Source organism: Acomys russatus, chromosome 21 (assembly GCF_903995435.1).
Source record: "Acomys russatus chromosome 21, mAcoRus1.1, whole genome shotgun sequence".
NCBI classification, from domain to species: domain Eukaryota; kingdom Metazoa; phylum Chordata; class Mammalia; order Rodentia; family Muridae; genus Acomys; species Acomys russatus.
The window spans coordinates 9232454-9247644 of NC_067157.1; the positions used below are offsets into that span (position 1 = coordinate 9232454).

The window sequence follows — 15191 nt, forward strand, 5'->3', positions numbered from 1 at the left end:
CAGTGGGGGGGGGCAGCTGCACACACAGGTGAGGTTACAGTGGGGGGGCAGCTGCACACACAGGTGAGGTTACAGTGGGGGGCAGCTGCACACACAGGTGAGGTTACAGTGGGGGGGGCAGCTGCACACACAGGTGAGGTTACAGTGGGGGGGGGCAGCTGCACACACAGGTGAGGTTACAGTGGGGGGCAGCTGCACACACAGGTGAGGTTACAGTGGGGGGCAGCTGCACACACAGGTGAGGTTACAGTGGGGGGCAGCTGCACACACAGGTGAGGTTACAGTGGGGGGGGGCAGCTGCACACACAGGTGAGGTTACAGTGGGGGAGGCAGCTGCACACACAGGTGAGGTTACAGTGGGGGGCAGCTGCACACACAGGTGAGGTTACAGTGGGGGGGCAGCTGCACACAGGTGAGGTTACAGTGGGGGGGTTAAGCTCTGCACACAGGTGAGGTTACAGTGGGGGGGGCAGCTGCACACACAGGTGAGGTTACAGTGGGGGGGGGCAGCTGCACACACAGGTGAGGTTACAGTGGGGGGGGCAGCTGCACACACAGGTGTGGTTACAGTGGGGGGGGCAGCTGCACACACAGGTGAGGTTACAGTGGGGGGGGGGTTAAGCTGCGCACGCAGGTGAGGTTACAGTGGGGGGCAGCTGCACACACAGGTGAGGTTACAGTGGGGGGGCAGCTGCACACAGGTGAGGTTACAGTGGGGGGGGGCAGCTGCACACACAGGTGAGGTTACAGTGGGGGGGCAGCTGCACACACAGGTGAGGTTACAGTGGGGGGCAGCTGCACACACAGGTGAGGTTACAGTGGGGGGGGGCAGCTGCACACACAGGTGAGGTTACAGTGGGGGGGGGCAGCTGCACACACAGGTGAGGTTACAGTGGGGGGCAGCTGCACACACAGGTGAGGTTACAGTGGGGGGCAGCTGCACACACAGGTGAGGTTACAGTGGGGGGCAGCTGCACACACAGGTGAGGTTACAGTGGGGGGGGGCAGCTGCACACACAGGTGAGGTTACAGTGGGGGAGGCAGCTGCACACACAGGTGAGGTTACAGTGGGGGGCAGCTGCACACACAGGTGAGGTTACAGTGGGGGGGCAGCTGCACACAGGTGAGGTTACAGTGGGGGGGTTAAGCTCTGCACACAGGTGAGGTTACAGTGGGGGGGCAGCTGCACACACAGGTGAGGTTTACAGTGGGGGGGGCAGCTGCACACACAGGTGAGGTTACAGTGGGGGGGGGGTTAAGCTGCGCACGCAGGTGAGGTTACAGTGGGGGGGGGCAGCTGCACACACAGGTGAGGTTACAGTGGGGGGCAGCTGCACACACAGGTGAGGTTACAGTGGGGGGGCAGCTGCACACAGGTGAGGTTACAGTGGGGGGCAGCTGCACACACAGGTGAGGTTACAGTGGGGGGGCAGCTGCACACAGGTGAGGTTACAGTGGGGGGGGCAGCTGCACACACAGGTGAGGTTACAGTGGGGGGGGCAGCTGCACACACAGGTGAGGTTACAGTGGGGGGGAGCTGCACACACAGGTGAGGTTACAGTGGGGGGGCAGCTGCACACAGGTGAGGTTACAGTGGGGGGGGCAGCTGCACACACAGGTGAGGTTACAGTGGGGGGGCAGCTGCACACACAGGTGAGGTTACAGTGGGGGGGGGCAGCTGCACACACAGGTGAGGTTACAGTGGGGGGCAGCTGCACACACAGGTGAGGTTACAGTGGGGGGGCAGCTGCACACAGGTGAGGTTACAGTGGGGGGGGGGCAGCTGCACACACAGGTGAGGTTACAGTGGGGGGGGGCAGCTGCACACACAGGTGAGGTTACAGTGGGGGGCAGCTGCACACACAGGTGAGGTTACAGTTGGGGGGGGCAGCTGCACACACAGGTGAGGTTACAGTGGGGGGGGCAGCTGCACACACAGGTGAGGTTACAGTGGGGGGGGCAGCTGCACACACAGGTGAGGTTACAGTGGGGGGCAGCTGCACACACAGGTGAGGTTACAGTGGGGGGCAGCTGCACACACAGGTGAGGTTACAGTGGGGGCGCAGCTGCACACACAGGTGAGGTTACAGTGGGGGGGGCAGCTGCACACACAGGTGAGGTTACAGTGGGGGGGGCTAAGCTGCGTACGCAGGTGAGGTTACAGTGGGGGGGGTTAAGCTGCTCACGCAGGTGAGGTTACAGTGGGGGGGTTAAGCTGCTCACGCAGGTGAGGGTTACAGTGGGGGGGGGCTAAGCTGCTCACGCAGGTGAGGTTACAGTGGGGGGGTTAAGCTGCGCACGCAGGTGAGGTTACAGTGGGGGGGGTTAAGCTCTGCACACAGGTGAGGTTACAGTGTGGGGGCAGCTACACACACAGGTGAGGTTACAGTGGGGGGGCAGCTGCACACACAGGTGAAGTTACAGTGGGGGGGGGGTTTAAGCTGCGCACGCAGGTGAGGTTACAGTGTGGAAGGTGGCTCCCCAGAGGCTCCACGCTAGCTGACTGGTGTGTAGAGAGACTGGGGTGCTGTTGGCCTGAATCACTGCAAAGCTGGCAGGGTTGTACTCTCTGCGTTCCTATGCAGGAAAATTCATCAGTTGCTTGGCTTGTAGTTGCCAGCATTGGGGATTTTGGTATGTGGTGTTGGTTCCTTTTCACAGCTTCTTTCACCTTGACTCACGGTGTTAAGATAATTAACACAGACACTTTGAAAGGTTGCCCGTTTCCAGACGCACACACAATTTGTTTTGTTGTGAGTGCTTGCCCAGGCCTTTTCCTTTCTTCGTTCAGAAAGGCGTCTTCTGCCTCGCTGGCCTTTCCAGTGTTTGTAACTCTTCGATTCAACCCTACACATTGGCATCTATTTCAGAGCTCCCAAAAAAGCACATGTTACTTTGGAAATAAAAAGACAACAGAGAACGGGTTTTCTGAGTTGTTATCATCCTAAGAGCTGGAAATAGTTGTTCCCAGAAAGCTCCATGGGAAGGGATGGACTGCAGACGGCACCGGAAGTCACTCCTCCCGGATTTCAGCCCCTGGGCTCTCAGGTTGAGCCCACTCACTCAGCTCCTCCCCATCCATCCCTTGGATGTGCTTGTGCTATCCGTGGTTTCTGTTGCTGCAGGTTTTGATGCCAAAAGAGGAGTGCTTACATTCGCAACACTAATACCGTTTTCTCCCAGAGTTTTTGATTGAGGTTAAACAGAAACATCCTGACTGTTGTCACTTGGCAGATAAAAGACACCGTATTTTAAGATTCACGTAATATTAAAGCAGGCTGATCCCTCTCTCTCTGGCTTAATAATAGGCTGATTACATGTTTTAAATGTTACAAAGTGGGGTCCCTGTTTCAGATTAAGCCTCACCCTAGCAGTCCAGGGTACTTGCAGACATTTGCCTGATGTGTCTGGCATGAGGATCCGTGGCATGGTGCCAGCTCTTTGAGGCCCTGATTTTAGGACTCCCAAGGCCAGCCAGGTAATACTGCCTATGCTCAGTCAGGGACAGTGTTCCCTTAGCACAGAAGCCACCAAACATGGGTGGCTCTGGTCCCTGTTAGTGCAGCCTCCCTCCTCAGTGGGTTTGCCAACTGGGGAAAACCCATGGTAGAAGAGCTTTGGAGTTAGCCAGTAGGCTGGGTTCGCAGCACCAATGCTCACTGGACGGGTTTTTAACCTACACCTCAGCTTGTGGGGAAAAGACAATGCGATGAGATTTGTCAGGTACAGAGCAGTAGGTCCTGGCAGGCAGCAAATCTCCTTCAGATTGCCGGTGACTTACATACTGTGGTGTTTGCTTTCTTGTGTGTTCACTTGCAACCAAAGTTTGTTATTTGTGGTTTTGAGTGTGTTGCTCTGAGTAATGAAGGCCCCGTAGCCTTGCAAGGTGAAAGAAGAGTCAGCTCTTAACCTCAATAGATTTTAGCAGCCTCCTGCCATGGCCTTGCTGCATTGACCAGTCTGCACACAGTCATTTGGCTCTTCCCATCCCTCTAATAGGACCTTCAGTCTGTGACAGCATGTGTCGTCATCTCCTACTGCCCTGGGGGACACTAATCTGAGTGTGGCTTCAGACTAAACTCGTGGAAGCTCACTGCACAGCACTTGCTGCCACATCTCCAAGTGCAACTCGGGGCTGCTTTGTGGTTCCTGCTCCTTCCTTCCCACCAAGTCAGTCATTAAATGAGAGTATTTTGAGTACTCGCTATTAACCAGTCCCATACCAGGGTGGGTGGGTTGAGTGGGTCGATGGATGGATGGGTGGGTAGATGGATGGATGGATGGATGGATGGATGGGTGAATGGGTGGGTGAGTGGGTAGATGGATGGATGGGTGGGAGGGTGGGTGAGTGGGTAGATGGATGGGTGGGTGGGTGGATGGATGGGTGGGTGGGTGGATGGATGGGTGGGTACGTGGGTGGATGGATGGGTGGGTGGGTGGATGGATGGGTGGGTACGTGGGTGGATGGATGGGTGGATGGATGGATGGATGGGTGTCATTATCTTCATACATGCTGTAATTTATTCCTTTATTTGCAGTGGGTATTTATACTACTGCATTTGATGTTGTGTTTCTGGGTGATGCTACCTTTGTGCCTCAAGGCCAGGATATCTGAGCTTGCCTCAGCCCGGTTACTACTCACTAACTGATTGAATTCAAGCATGGCCTTATGGTTTCATCGTTTTCTTTCACTATAGAGTTAGAGCTACTCTTTCCTAGTACCACATTCCCCTGTGTTATATGAAGCTCCCTTCCCGGGCTGCTTGCTAGTGTTATTTATGAACGGATTCTAAATTTTCTGGGTGTGTATTTCTAATGCCCATTTTTCCTCCATTTCTATATACAATATGTTTCCAAACTGGAAAAAAAGATACAGCTTTTTGTTTTGTTTTGTTTTGTTTTTTTGAGTCTGGGCTTCTCTGTGTAGCTCTAACTGTCCTGGAACTCACTCTGCAAACCAGGCTGGCCTTGAACTCACAAAGATCTGCCTGCCTCTGCCTCCCAAGTTCTGGGATTAAAGGCGTGCACCACCACCACCTGGTTCGCCTGGGTTCTTTTTGTTTGTTTGTTTTGGTTTTTGGTTTTTGATTTTTTTGTTTTTTTCTTTTTTAAACAAAATCTCAGGTAAAGGTTGAGTTGATAAATTATTTTGTTATACATTGCAAAATAAATTTCAAGACTGTTTATAATTGCTGGGCTTTAACTCTCTGATCCATTGATTTCATATGGCTAGATAAGCATGGTTTTTGTTTTGGTTTGGTTTGGTTTTTGGTTTTTCGAGACAGGGTTTCTCTGTGTAGCCGTGGCTGTCCTGGACTCACTTTGTAGACCAGGCTGGCCTCGAACTCACAGCGATCCGCCTGCCTCTGCCTCCTGAGTACTGGGATTAAAGGCATGTACCACCACCTAAAAAGAGAATTTCAGCAGTGTGTGTCTCTCATGGGAGAGGGAAACTATTTGAAAACCTCCTGGGAGAATGGATTGAAGAGAAGAGTTGGCCAAAAGCTGCCATGTAACCTTCTCTGTGGAGATGTGTGCACTGTGTACCTGTGGCTGTTTCCTTAGTCTGAGGCCCGTGCTGTGGAGTGGGAAGTCAGGCCTGGAGGTGGGGAGGAAGGGCACTGTGCTACAAGGAGTGGGTGTGGGCAGCAGTTGCAAAGCTGCCAGGGTTCTGTGTGTGCCGGAAGTGCAAGTTTGGCCGGGAGGAATGGAATGTTCCCTCTTGCCATCCAAGAACAGAGACAGCTGTGGGATAGCTTGAAAAGACAATTGCTCAGTGAAAACCTCATTTTTTATTATTATTATTATTTTTATTATTATTATTATTATTATTATTATTATTATTATTATTATTATTATTATTATTATATTAAAATGAAGTCCACACTAGAAAGCTCAACGACACTGTGTGCAGTTGTGTGCCTCCTCCCTCCATACTTCCCAGCTAGTCACGGCTCCAGCCAGCCCTCACCTAAGCAAGGCTGGGGCTGTCTAGAGTGAGAATGGACTGTGACCCTGCTCATCGGGTGACTGTGTCATCCCCGCTGCCACCGGCTCTCAGCAGGCCAGCCTGACAGTGTTTCCAGAGGACATCTGTGGGTAGAGAATTACTGTCAGCAAATTTAACGGGAAGTCTTGTTTCTAGCTGGAAATACAATCCTTCGGCCAAGTTCCCAACAGTATTTATTTTAGAACATCGTTGTTTTTTAAGGCCCTTTAATGGTTTAAACTTTTAAGACTTCAGACAAGAGTAAGAGTAGAAACAGACGAACTTGTCTTACACGTCAGAGTTGATTGTGCAACCCACTTAATGAAGGTCTATTTACAGTTTTACCAAGCTGAAAGGCTTATTTTTGGGGACACTATAGACAGTACATATGAAAAAACACTTTTCTGTTTTCTAGGCCTGCTACCCCACTTCGGATTTATGCCCTGATACTTGTGTTTGTTTTAACTCGTTGTGTTAAGTTAGTCCCTAGGAGGTAGAGTGTGGAGATGAAGTGCGGCCGGGATGCCAGCCAGTTAAGGACTGGTCTCCGCAGTGTGTGGGACATGAAGGGGTGCCTCTCTGTCCTGGCACATCTCTCTTAGGTAAGCTGTCCACACAGAGTGAGGTCAAGGCTCCTTCTCCATACCTAGGCCGTTTTAATAAAGAGCTGACCTAGACCCAGTTTTCAAATAGTTACCATAACTCCCCTCTTTACTGTCCAGCCCCAGGTCTTGCCCTTAGCTTGCTTGAGTCTTGAACTTTAAGGATCTCAGTGCACTGCTGCGACACCTGGGCCATTGGGAACCAAGTCAGTGGGGTGCTGGGGGTGGGATTTCAGTGGGTTTTGTCCTGATTACTAATAAAGATAACTTGGGGGGCTTTAAGATACCCAGATCTCAGTTGGGTGGTGGCAGCGCATGCCTTTAATCTTAGCACTCAGGAGGCAGAGGCAGGCGTGTCTCTGAGTTCGATACAAAGTGAGTTTCAGGGTAGCCAGGGCTACACAAAGAAACCCTGCCTTGCAAAAACAAAAATAAAAAATAAAGTGCACAGGCCTCACCTCAAATCTTGACTCTGGGGCTGGGATTCTGGTGAGGAAAGCCTCCCGGGGAGACTCAAATAAGCAGCCAGGGGAGAGAGCTACCACTGAGGAGAAACCAAGAGCCTAGGCCCAAACTGCCTTGGAGCGACTCTGTCAGCCTTCCCTGGCAGCTCTTCTTGTAGCTGCCTCTGCATGTGGCACAGCAACCTCTGCGCCTCTCAGGCTCTCCGTGCCACCTGTGGTTCACCAGGAGCTAATGTTGGAATCCAGGCATTGGACAACTGTTTTCTAGATCATCGGTGCCCTCAAGCCAAACACTGACTCAGCCTCAGGGGCTCCGCATGAGAGGCAGGCGAGTATCATGTGGGAAGCCAGCCATTTGCAGGGTCTCCCTAGTTCCTCAGAAAGATCAGTGGGCGGTGGTGGGCGGTGGTAGGCTCCCAAGCTGACAACCACAAGACATTCTGCTGCTCCCTAGACAGCTGGGGGGGAGTGGGGGGGGGGAAGAGGAGAGAGGAGCACGAATTGTCGTCTTTGGGGGGAAAAAAAGCAGGGCATTTAAGAGTTAAATTACACAACCTTTTTATTTTTAAAGCGAGTAGATTTCTCTTTGCTGTTGCTGAGAAAGATAAATTGATACCACATGTTGCTTCCAGACAAGCCCTCTCTGTGTTCCAGGGAAAGCACATGCAGCTGGTGTCTGGGTGAGTAGAGTCTCCACAAGGTAAACATGGCTGGGTAGGAGCTGAGGCAGATGCCAAGGAGCAGCAGCTAAGGAGTGTCCAGTCACTGGCACCTTAAAACCATGTCAGAGGCCATAATCCTTTCTTGGCAGGCACCACCCTCTCGCCTTTTGACTTAAAAGCACACGATGCTCAGCAGAGTTAAGGTCGGTGATGTCTGCTGCGGTGTGTGGGATCTGCCACTCGGCTGAGTGGTGTGTTGCATGCTGGGATCCATCCCAGAGTAGAGAGTGCATTTGATCCTCCTGCCTTCTCCAAGGGGGCAGCTGAGGTCTAGTCCAGGTCACAAGCAGATGTCATCGCCCCGTACAAACAGGCTGAGCTCAGAGCTCTGGGACCTGTCTCAGCATCACTGTTTTCCTTCATCACTGCCTTCCCCTGCTTGCTGAGTTACCCACCCACTCTGTAAGTGAGTGGTGGAACACTCGCTCTGCAACTCTAGGCAGCGTCTTTGTGACTCCTATTCTGTTTTGAGGCCACCTGTCTTCATAATGATTCGGTATATATTTCAGGGTCGTAGATGCCTTAGCATCAGCAACGAATGTATTTTGCAACAGAAAACTGTTCATTACATGAAGAAAATAATTACCAGAATCTAATCAGTGCAGTCATCTTTATGTTAATGTCTTGTAGGTGGGCCAGGCAAAGGAATCTTGAGGCAGTGGCCCACACAGTGCAGTCAGCATGACTATGAAATGCCAATCCCAACTGCCTCCTCCACACACCCATTGCACATGCTCCTGGAAGGACGTGCCACTGATTGCAGCCACAATCAAGGGAGCGAGTTTGCCAGCTCGGTTACTAATTAACCACATGTACTGGGGGCTTGGCCCCAGCGCGGGCCTGTTCGGTGGAAGCTATGTCACAGAGAATGAGATGAGGACTATCCCGGCTTTGCTCCCTCTGGACAAACTGTAGGTGCTCCCTAAGGTTTTATAAATCAAACTGAGGGGAAGCCGGCGTGTTTGCCCGTGAAGCGGTAGTTTCTTCTTCCTAGAGATACTTGCTTTCTTGTAACTCATTAGAATGTTGATTTAAATAACCGGAGCTGTTCATGAGGTTTGTGCAGGGTGGCTTCTGGGCAACGTTAGTAAGTAAATGTGGTGGTAGAATGGTCAAGGAAAACACATCCCTCGTTTTCTGGCCAAATGAACCTCATGGTGTGCTTCAAATTGTATATGTAAGTAGGTAGTAGATTAGAAAATCATACTTGATGGAACTAGAGTTTTATCAGAAGCATTTGTTTAATGCCTTTAGCCATCATTCTCCACACTAAAGTAGAACCTCAGAAATTTAGGCTATTTCTCATGATGGTACATGACTTAGTAGGAAGCCATAGTCTTGGGAGGGTTTTGTTTTGTTTTCCATGACATGGTTTCTCTGTGTTAGCCTTGGCTGTTCTATACTCACTTTATAGATCAGGCTGGCCTTGAACTCACAGAGATCTGCCTGCCTCTGCCTCCCAAGTATTGGGATTATAGGCCTGCGCCAGCACCGCCCAGCTACAATCAAATATTTTTAATGGTAGTTTTCCTGAGATTGAAGTTGAGGAGGAACCCTTTGGAGTCTTAACAGAACCTCATTTTTCACTCATTACCTGGGACGATGTAGAAAAAAAATACCTCGGTGCTGATGTTCTACACAGCCTCTCCCTTTGCCCCCTCCCTTTCTTTTTCTGTCTTTCCTGTTTCAATAAAACTGAGGGGAAAACCCAATCATTGGACTTCTGCACTTGGAGGGAAATACACTTGCTGTGGCTTCTGCCCTTGGCAGGGCACCAGCATTTGAACGGTGGTGGACAGGTGAGCTATGCTTACTGGCCTTTGTCAGTGTCCCACGTTCAGACTCTAGATTTTATGGTGGCCAGTCTGTATGAGGACCGGCTGCTGGGATTGGCGCCTGTCAGGATGGTGGTGGCCTGATGTCTTAATAAAGAAGCTGGAAAAACCTGTCTGAGTGCTGTAGATAACGCGTCTCGGGGAATGTATCCCACCATTGCGAGCCTGGCCACTAAAGCCAAGCTCTCCTTCCTGAGGTGGGCTTTGTGGAAGAGCCTGCGGGGTCCCCTTCATTCGTGTGGTCATCCTGCTCTCTCCGCAAGAGGGGGACTGCCCAACAAGAACAACAAAGGCCTCTAAATTTCCAAGTATTTCATAGATAAAGTCACAGTGAGATTGTTTTTGCGTTTTGTGTCTCTTTTTTCTTAGCTCATAGTTGTTTGGGGGTGTTTTTCTTGAATTGTTACACAAGCTCATTGAATGGTGATTTCTCATTAACCTGCTGGTAGGCCTGTGGAGGGATACAGAAAAGGCGTTGCGCGAGCGTTGGGAAACCTGCTTCCAGCTGTGGGTTCTGTGCACTAGCTGATGGGCTATACTGCTTCGTATATCTGAGCCAAGCCTTCGTATGCAAGATCAGGGCAGTGATTGCTGCCTCAGGCCATGTTGTGAGGGTCAGAGGCAGCGAATAAACCCAGGGTTCAGTAGCCAGCACTCTGTGATCTGGTAGACCATCAGCTCTTCACTTTGTAATTAGGGACCTGGACAGGAAGCCAGGCTTCATGACCCCTTCCTGCCCTGACTCCCTGTGGTGCTGGCCTTCCAGGCCCTAACAGAGGCTTGGTATCTACTCTAATTTTAGCCACTTGTAATTGCATAAAATTATACATATACTTTGTTAGGGGTTAGAGTCATAGTAATAGATGGCTGTCAGAAAAATCCATAAAAATGTTTCGTTTGTCTCCTAGTAGGTTTGGAATTGGTAACAGTAAAATACATTTTAAAAAATGTCATTCTTTAAAACATACAGAATCACTGAATAGCTAAGATCACTCATTTCCGTAAACGTTTGGCATTTGTGTGAACTCTTCCCCAGGATTTACAGCAAAGGAGGCTGGCAGGTCAGAATAAGTAGGGGAGGTGTCTCCGCCGCACCCCTAAAGCCTTAGGACCCGCTAAGGTTTTTGTTTGTTTGTTTATTTGTTTGTTTGTTTGTTTTTACTGAGTACATAGAATTACCCACATACCCAAAGTGGGCCTGTCCTGGTCTTCTCTGCAAGTGCGTGTTAGGAATGCGCTCCTGACCCTGCCTCATAGAGAAAGTACCTGTTTCAAAGAAATAAAATTTCTGAACACTTGGCCATTATTCTAATCAAACAAACAAAAAACATTAAGCGTGGAAGGGGAGCAGGGTATTTGTCTTTTGGCAACACCTCCTTCCTTGGGTCCTGACTTCTTGCCCATCTTGATGGCAGTTGTGGAAAATGCCTGTCATGACCATAATTACTGGTGTGCTGTCCAGCCTGGATGGCAGTCCCCTCTTGAATAGGAATGCACATTAGAAGTACTGCGAATTATTGAGTTATTTACTTAGGACAAAAATTCTGTTGATTTTCTGTGTTTTAAAAACAATCTGGTAGAACACATGTATTTGTGTCTTCTACATAAATACAGTTGGTGATTGCCAATTCTTTTTAAATGTGACTTTCAGAATTGTTCGTATTTAATATGCAGCATTAGGCAATGCCTTTCATCTTTAACTTGCCAATAAAAACTCATCTGGCCTGCAGGTGCTATTCCAGATGTGGGGGACGCTGTCAGCTCTTTTCCTGCTGCACATAAAGCCTTTTACAGGTTGGAATGAGCCTCCCTAGGCTCTGAGCACTCTTCCCATGTAAGAGGACAAAAGCCCTAGCTGCATAGCGTGACGGGCCCCTGGGCTGCATTATCACCTATCATTGTTACATCATCCCTGGAGGGAGAAGGGGTTGGGTATTATCAGGCCTTAATGCAGATGGGAACCTGCTGTTGTTGCAGACAGATGAAATTATTTGTATGGGGTCATGTGGTTGGCCGGTGGCAGAGATAAAGCTGAGTCTGGTTATCCTTGACAACTGGGTGGGTCTCAGCCAGGAGGAACATTCTTGTAGTAAGTATAGATCATTAGGACTTTAACGGGGGGGGGTGCCCTAATTTAAAGGGGGGATGGTTTTAGATATATAGAAAACTTGTGAAAATAATGGAATCCACGTGTATTCACCCTCAAGTGTCCCCTCAGAACACCCTGTATTCCTGGCACAAGCGTCACCACAGACGAGCCGATATTTATCGTTATTATTAGGTAAAGTCTATACCTGCTAATCAGACTTCCTAAATTTTTCTCATTTTCCTTCCCTACAATGGAATCCCATCCAGGATGCGTTAGATCCACTTGGTATGTCTTCTTAGTCTTGCCTTGGCTGTGATGGTTGTGGGGAGTACTAGACAGGTTTTGTAAATGTCCCTTAATTGGGGTTCATATTTTTCTTATGATTAGTCTTGGGTTTGGGTTTTGTAGAAAGACTGATGAAGAAGTTACCATTTTTATCATTTCGGGTGCACACTAGCAGTGCACTGGTCCCTGCTGACACTGGCCTTGTCACCCAGCTGACACAGCATCGCGCAGATTTCTCCACTGCAAATCACTTTTTCTCCCCTATTAGCACTGTGCCCTTCGGAAGGAACTTGCTTAAGCCGCCCTTCCTGAGGGGGCAGGAGGTGTAAATGATGCAAAGGTTCCTTAACGAGCTGGTCACTCTCTAACTCCTTGGCCGGCTGTGAAAAGCCTGCCCTGCCATCCTCATTTCCGCAGAGATTGGGGGCTGAGTTGTGGCAGGATGAATCCTAAAGGGGACAGGTCAAATGTCACACTTGCTGATGGAAGCGCGAAAGAGGTACCCGCTGGCTGTGTTCTTATGGAGCTGGGCACTGGAAGAGGACACAATAGCCACCCGGAGGACTAGCTTCTCTAGGAGCCGGGAGGTTTATTGCCAAGTATGGGGACTGGGGTGTCATGGTAATAAATTATCAGTGTGAACTGCAGCATAAGAAATATAATTACAGAAAGCGCAATAAAACTTGGGGAATTGGGGAAGCAGGAGCAGTGAGCTCCTGTTACCAGCACCTGCATATGAAAGTCTCCACCGCCCCAACACGAAGCCTCTCATTTAATTTAGTGCTTTGGTCCAAGTCGCAAAGGTGTCTGTCATTTAAAAATGAATAAATAAATAAATAAATAAATAAATAAAGCTTGTTAACCCACATGACCTGAGTTCAGTCCCTAGGGCCCACATGGTAGAAGGAAGGAACCAGCTCCCACAAGTTGCCCTCTGATGCCCGTGTGCAGATATGGTACCTTCCTTTCTCCTCAAAAAAAAATATAGGAATTTTTTTTAAATAAATAAATTGAGGTCTTTAAAAACTGAAGAATCTGAATGTCTGTTTTAGATCGGACCTTCCTGTTCACACTGACCGTTTTCCCTTCTTTGCAGAACTCTATCCGGCACAACCTGTCGCTGCACAGCCGGTTCATGCGGGTTCAGAATGAGGGGACTGGCAAGAGCTCCTGGTGGATCATCAACCCTGATGGCGGCAAGAGTGGGAAGGCCCCCCGGCGACGGGCTGTTTCCATGGACAACAGCAACAAGTACACCAAGAGCCGTGGCCGTGCCGCCAAGAAGAAGGCGGCCCTGCAGGCTGCCCCGGAGTCAGCAGATGACAGTCCTTCCCAGCTCCCCAAGTGGCCTGGCAGCCCCACGTCCCGCAGCAGCGACGAGCTGGATGCGTGGACCGACTTCCGCTCACGCACCAACTCCAACGCCAGCACAGTTAGTGGCCGCCTGTCCCCCATCCTGGCAGGCACGGAGCTGGACGAAGCCCAGGACGATGAGCCCCCACTCTCCCCGATGCTCTACAGCAGCTCCGCCAGCCTGTCGCCTTCCGTGAGCAAGCCGTGCACCGTGGAGCTCCCACGGCTGACCGACATGGCGGGCACCATGAACCTGAATGATGGGCTGGCTGACAACCTCATGGACGACCTGCTGGATAACATCACGCTCCCGCCATCCCAGCCATCGCCTCCTGGGGGGTTGATGCAGCGGAGCTCCAGCTTTCCGTATCCCGCCAAGAGCTCTGGCCTGGGCTCCCCAACCAGCTCCTTCAACAGCACTGTGTTCGGCCCTTCGTCTCTGAACTCCTTGCGCCAGTCGCCCATGCAGACCATCCAAGAGAACAAGGCAGCCACCTTTTCTTCCATGTCACACTATGGCAACCAGACACTCCAAGACCTGCTCACTTCAGACTCCCTCAGCCACAGCGATGTCATGATGACCCAGTCAGACCCCTTGATGTCTCAAGCTAGCACTGCTGTGTCTGCTCAGAATGCCCGCCGGAACGTGATGCTTCGCAGCGACCCAATGATGTCCTTTGCTGCGCAGCCTACCCAGGGGACTTTGGTCAGTCAGAACTTGCTCCACCACCAGCACCAAACCCAGGGCGCTCTTGGTGGCAGCCGTGCCTTGTCAGATTCTGTCAGCAGCATGGGCTTGAGTGACTCCAGCAGCCTCGGGTCAGCCAAACACCAGCAGCCGTCTCCAGTCAGCCAGTCTATGCAAACCCTCTCGGACTCTCTCTCAGGCTCCCCCTCACTGTACTCAGCTAGCGCGAACCTTCCTGTCATGGGCCACGACAGGTTCCCCAGTGACTTGGACCTGGACATGTTCAATGGGAGCTTGGAGTGCGACATGGAGTCCATTATTCGTAGTGAACTCATGGACGCCGAGGGGCTGGACTTTAACTTTGATTCCCTCATCTCCACACAGAGCGTTGTCGGTTTGAACGTGGGGAGCTTCTCTGGTGCTAAGCAGGCCTCATCTCAGAGCTGGGTGCCAGGCTGAAGGATCACTGAGGAAAAGGGAAGTGGGCAAAGCAGGTCAGTGTCCAGTGCCCTGTGTGAGCAGTACGGGGTGGAGGGTGCTGGGGTGGCTGTCCGCCGGTGCCCTCACAGCCCATGAATGAAGAGCCCATGAAGCAGCCAGGACTCCCAGGCGGCCCGTCAGAGTTTTACCTGAGAGCCAGACGGGGCTCACAGCCATCATTAGTAAAAAGAACACCCGGTTATTCAAAGAGCTCACTCTTTTTTTTATCCTCCGTCCATCCTCACCAGAACTATGACACAAGTTTTCCTACCTTTGAGTATGGGTAGATGAGCAGGAAAGGTGAGGAAGGCATATGCTTAGGTCATAAATCAAAGGTCAAGGTTGTGAGCATACCAGCCCAAGGAATTTCTTACAAAGTCTCATGCCCAGTGCTGCCTTTGTCTTCTGTGTGATGGTTCTTCACCCCTAGAAAAGGAATGTTCTGACTGACTCCTGGCTTAACTGTAGAAGGTGTATTTTTTTTAACTCATTGATCTATGAGTTATTAACCTATCTGTTAGATTATTAAAGTATTAAAGCAAATTAGATTGAACATGTGCACCTCTTTGTGAACGGTGACAGCTTTTTTATCTTATTTAATTTTTGCAGGTTTTCCTTTAACTGTATCTGACACTTTAACTGTATCTGACACTCAACCCTTAGTACTGATGATGAAACTTTCTG

At 50.5% G+C, this 15191-nt stretch overlaps 1 protein-coding gene across 1 annotated transcript in view; it reads left to right on the forward strand.

Annotated features, from left to right (window-relative positions):
• Positions 1-15191, forward strand: part of Foxo3 (forkhead box O3) — a 99567-nt gene that overhangs the window by 71029 nt on the left and 13347 nt on the right. Inside the window, exon 3 of the mRNA XM_051164497.1 lies at positions 13083-14521. Within this exon, the coding sequence (XP_051020454.1) occupies positions 13083-14486 (1404 nt within the window). The 3' untranslated portion in view covers positions 14487-14521. The remainder of the gene's footprint in view (positions 1-13082; positions 14522-15191) is intronic.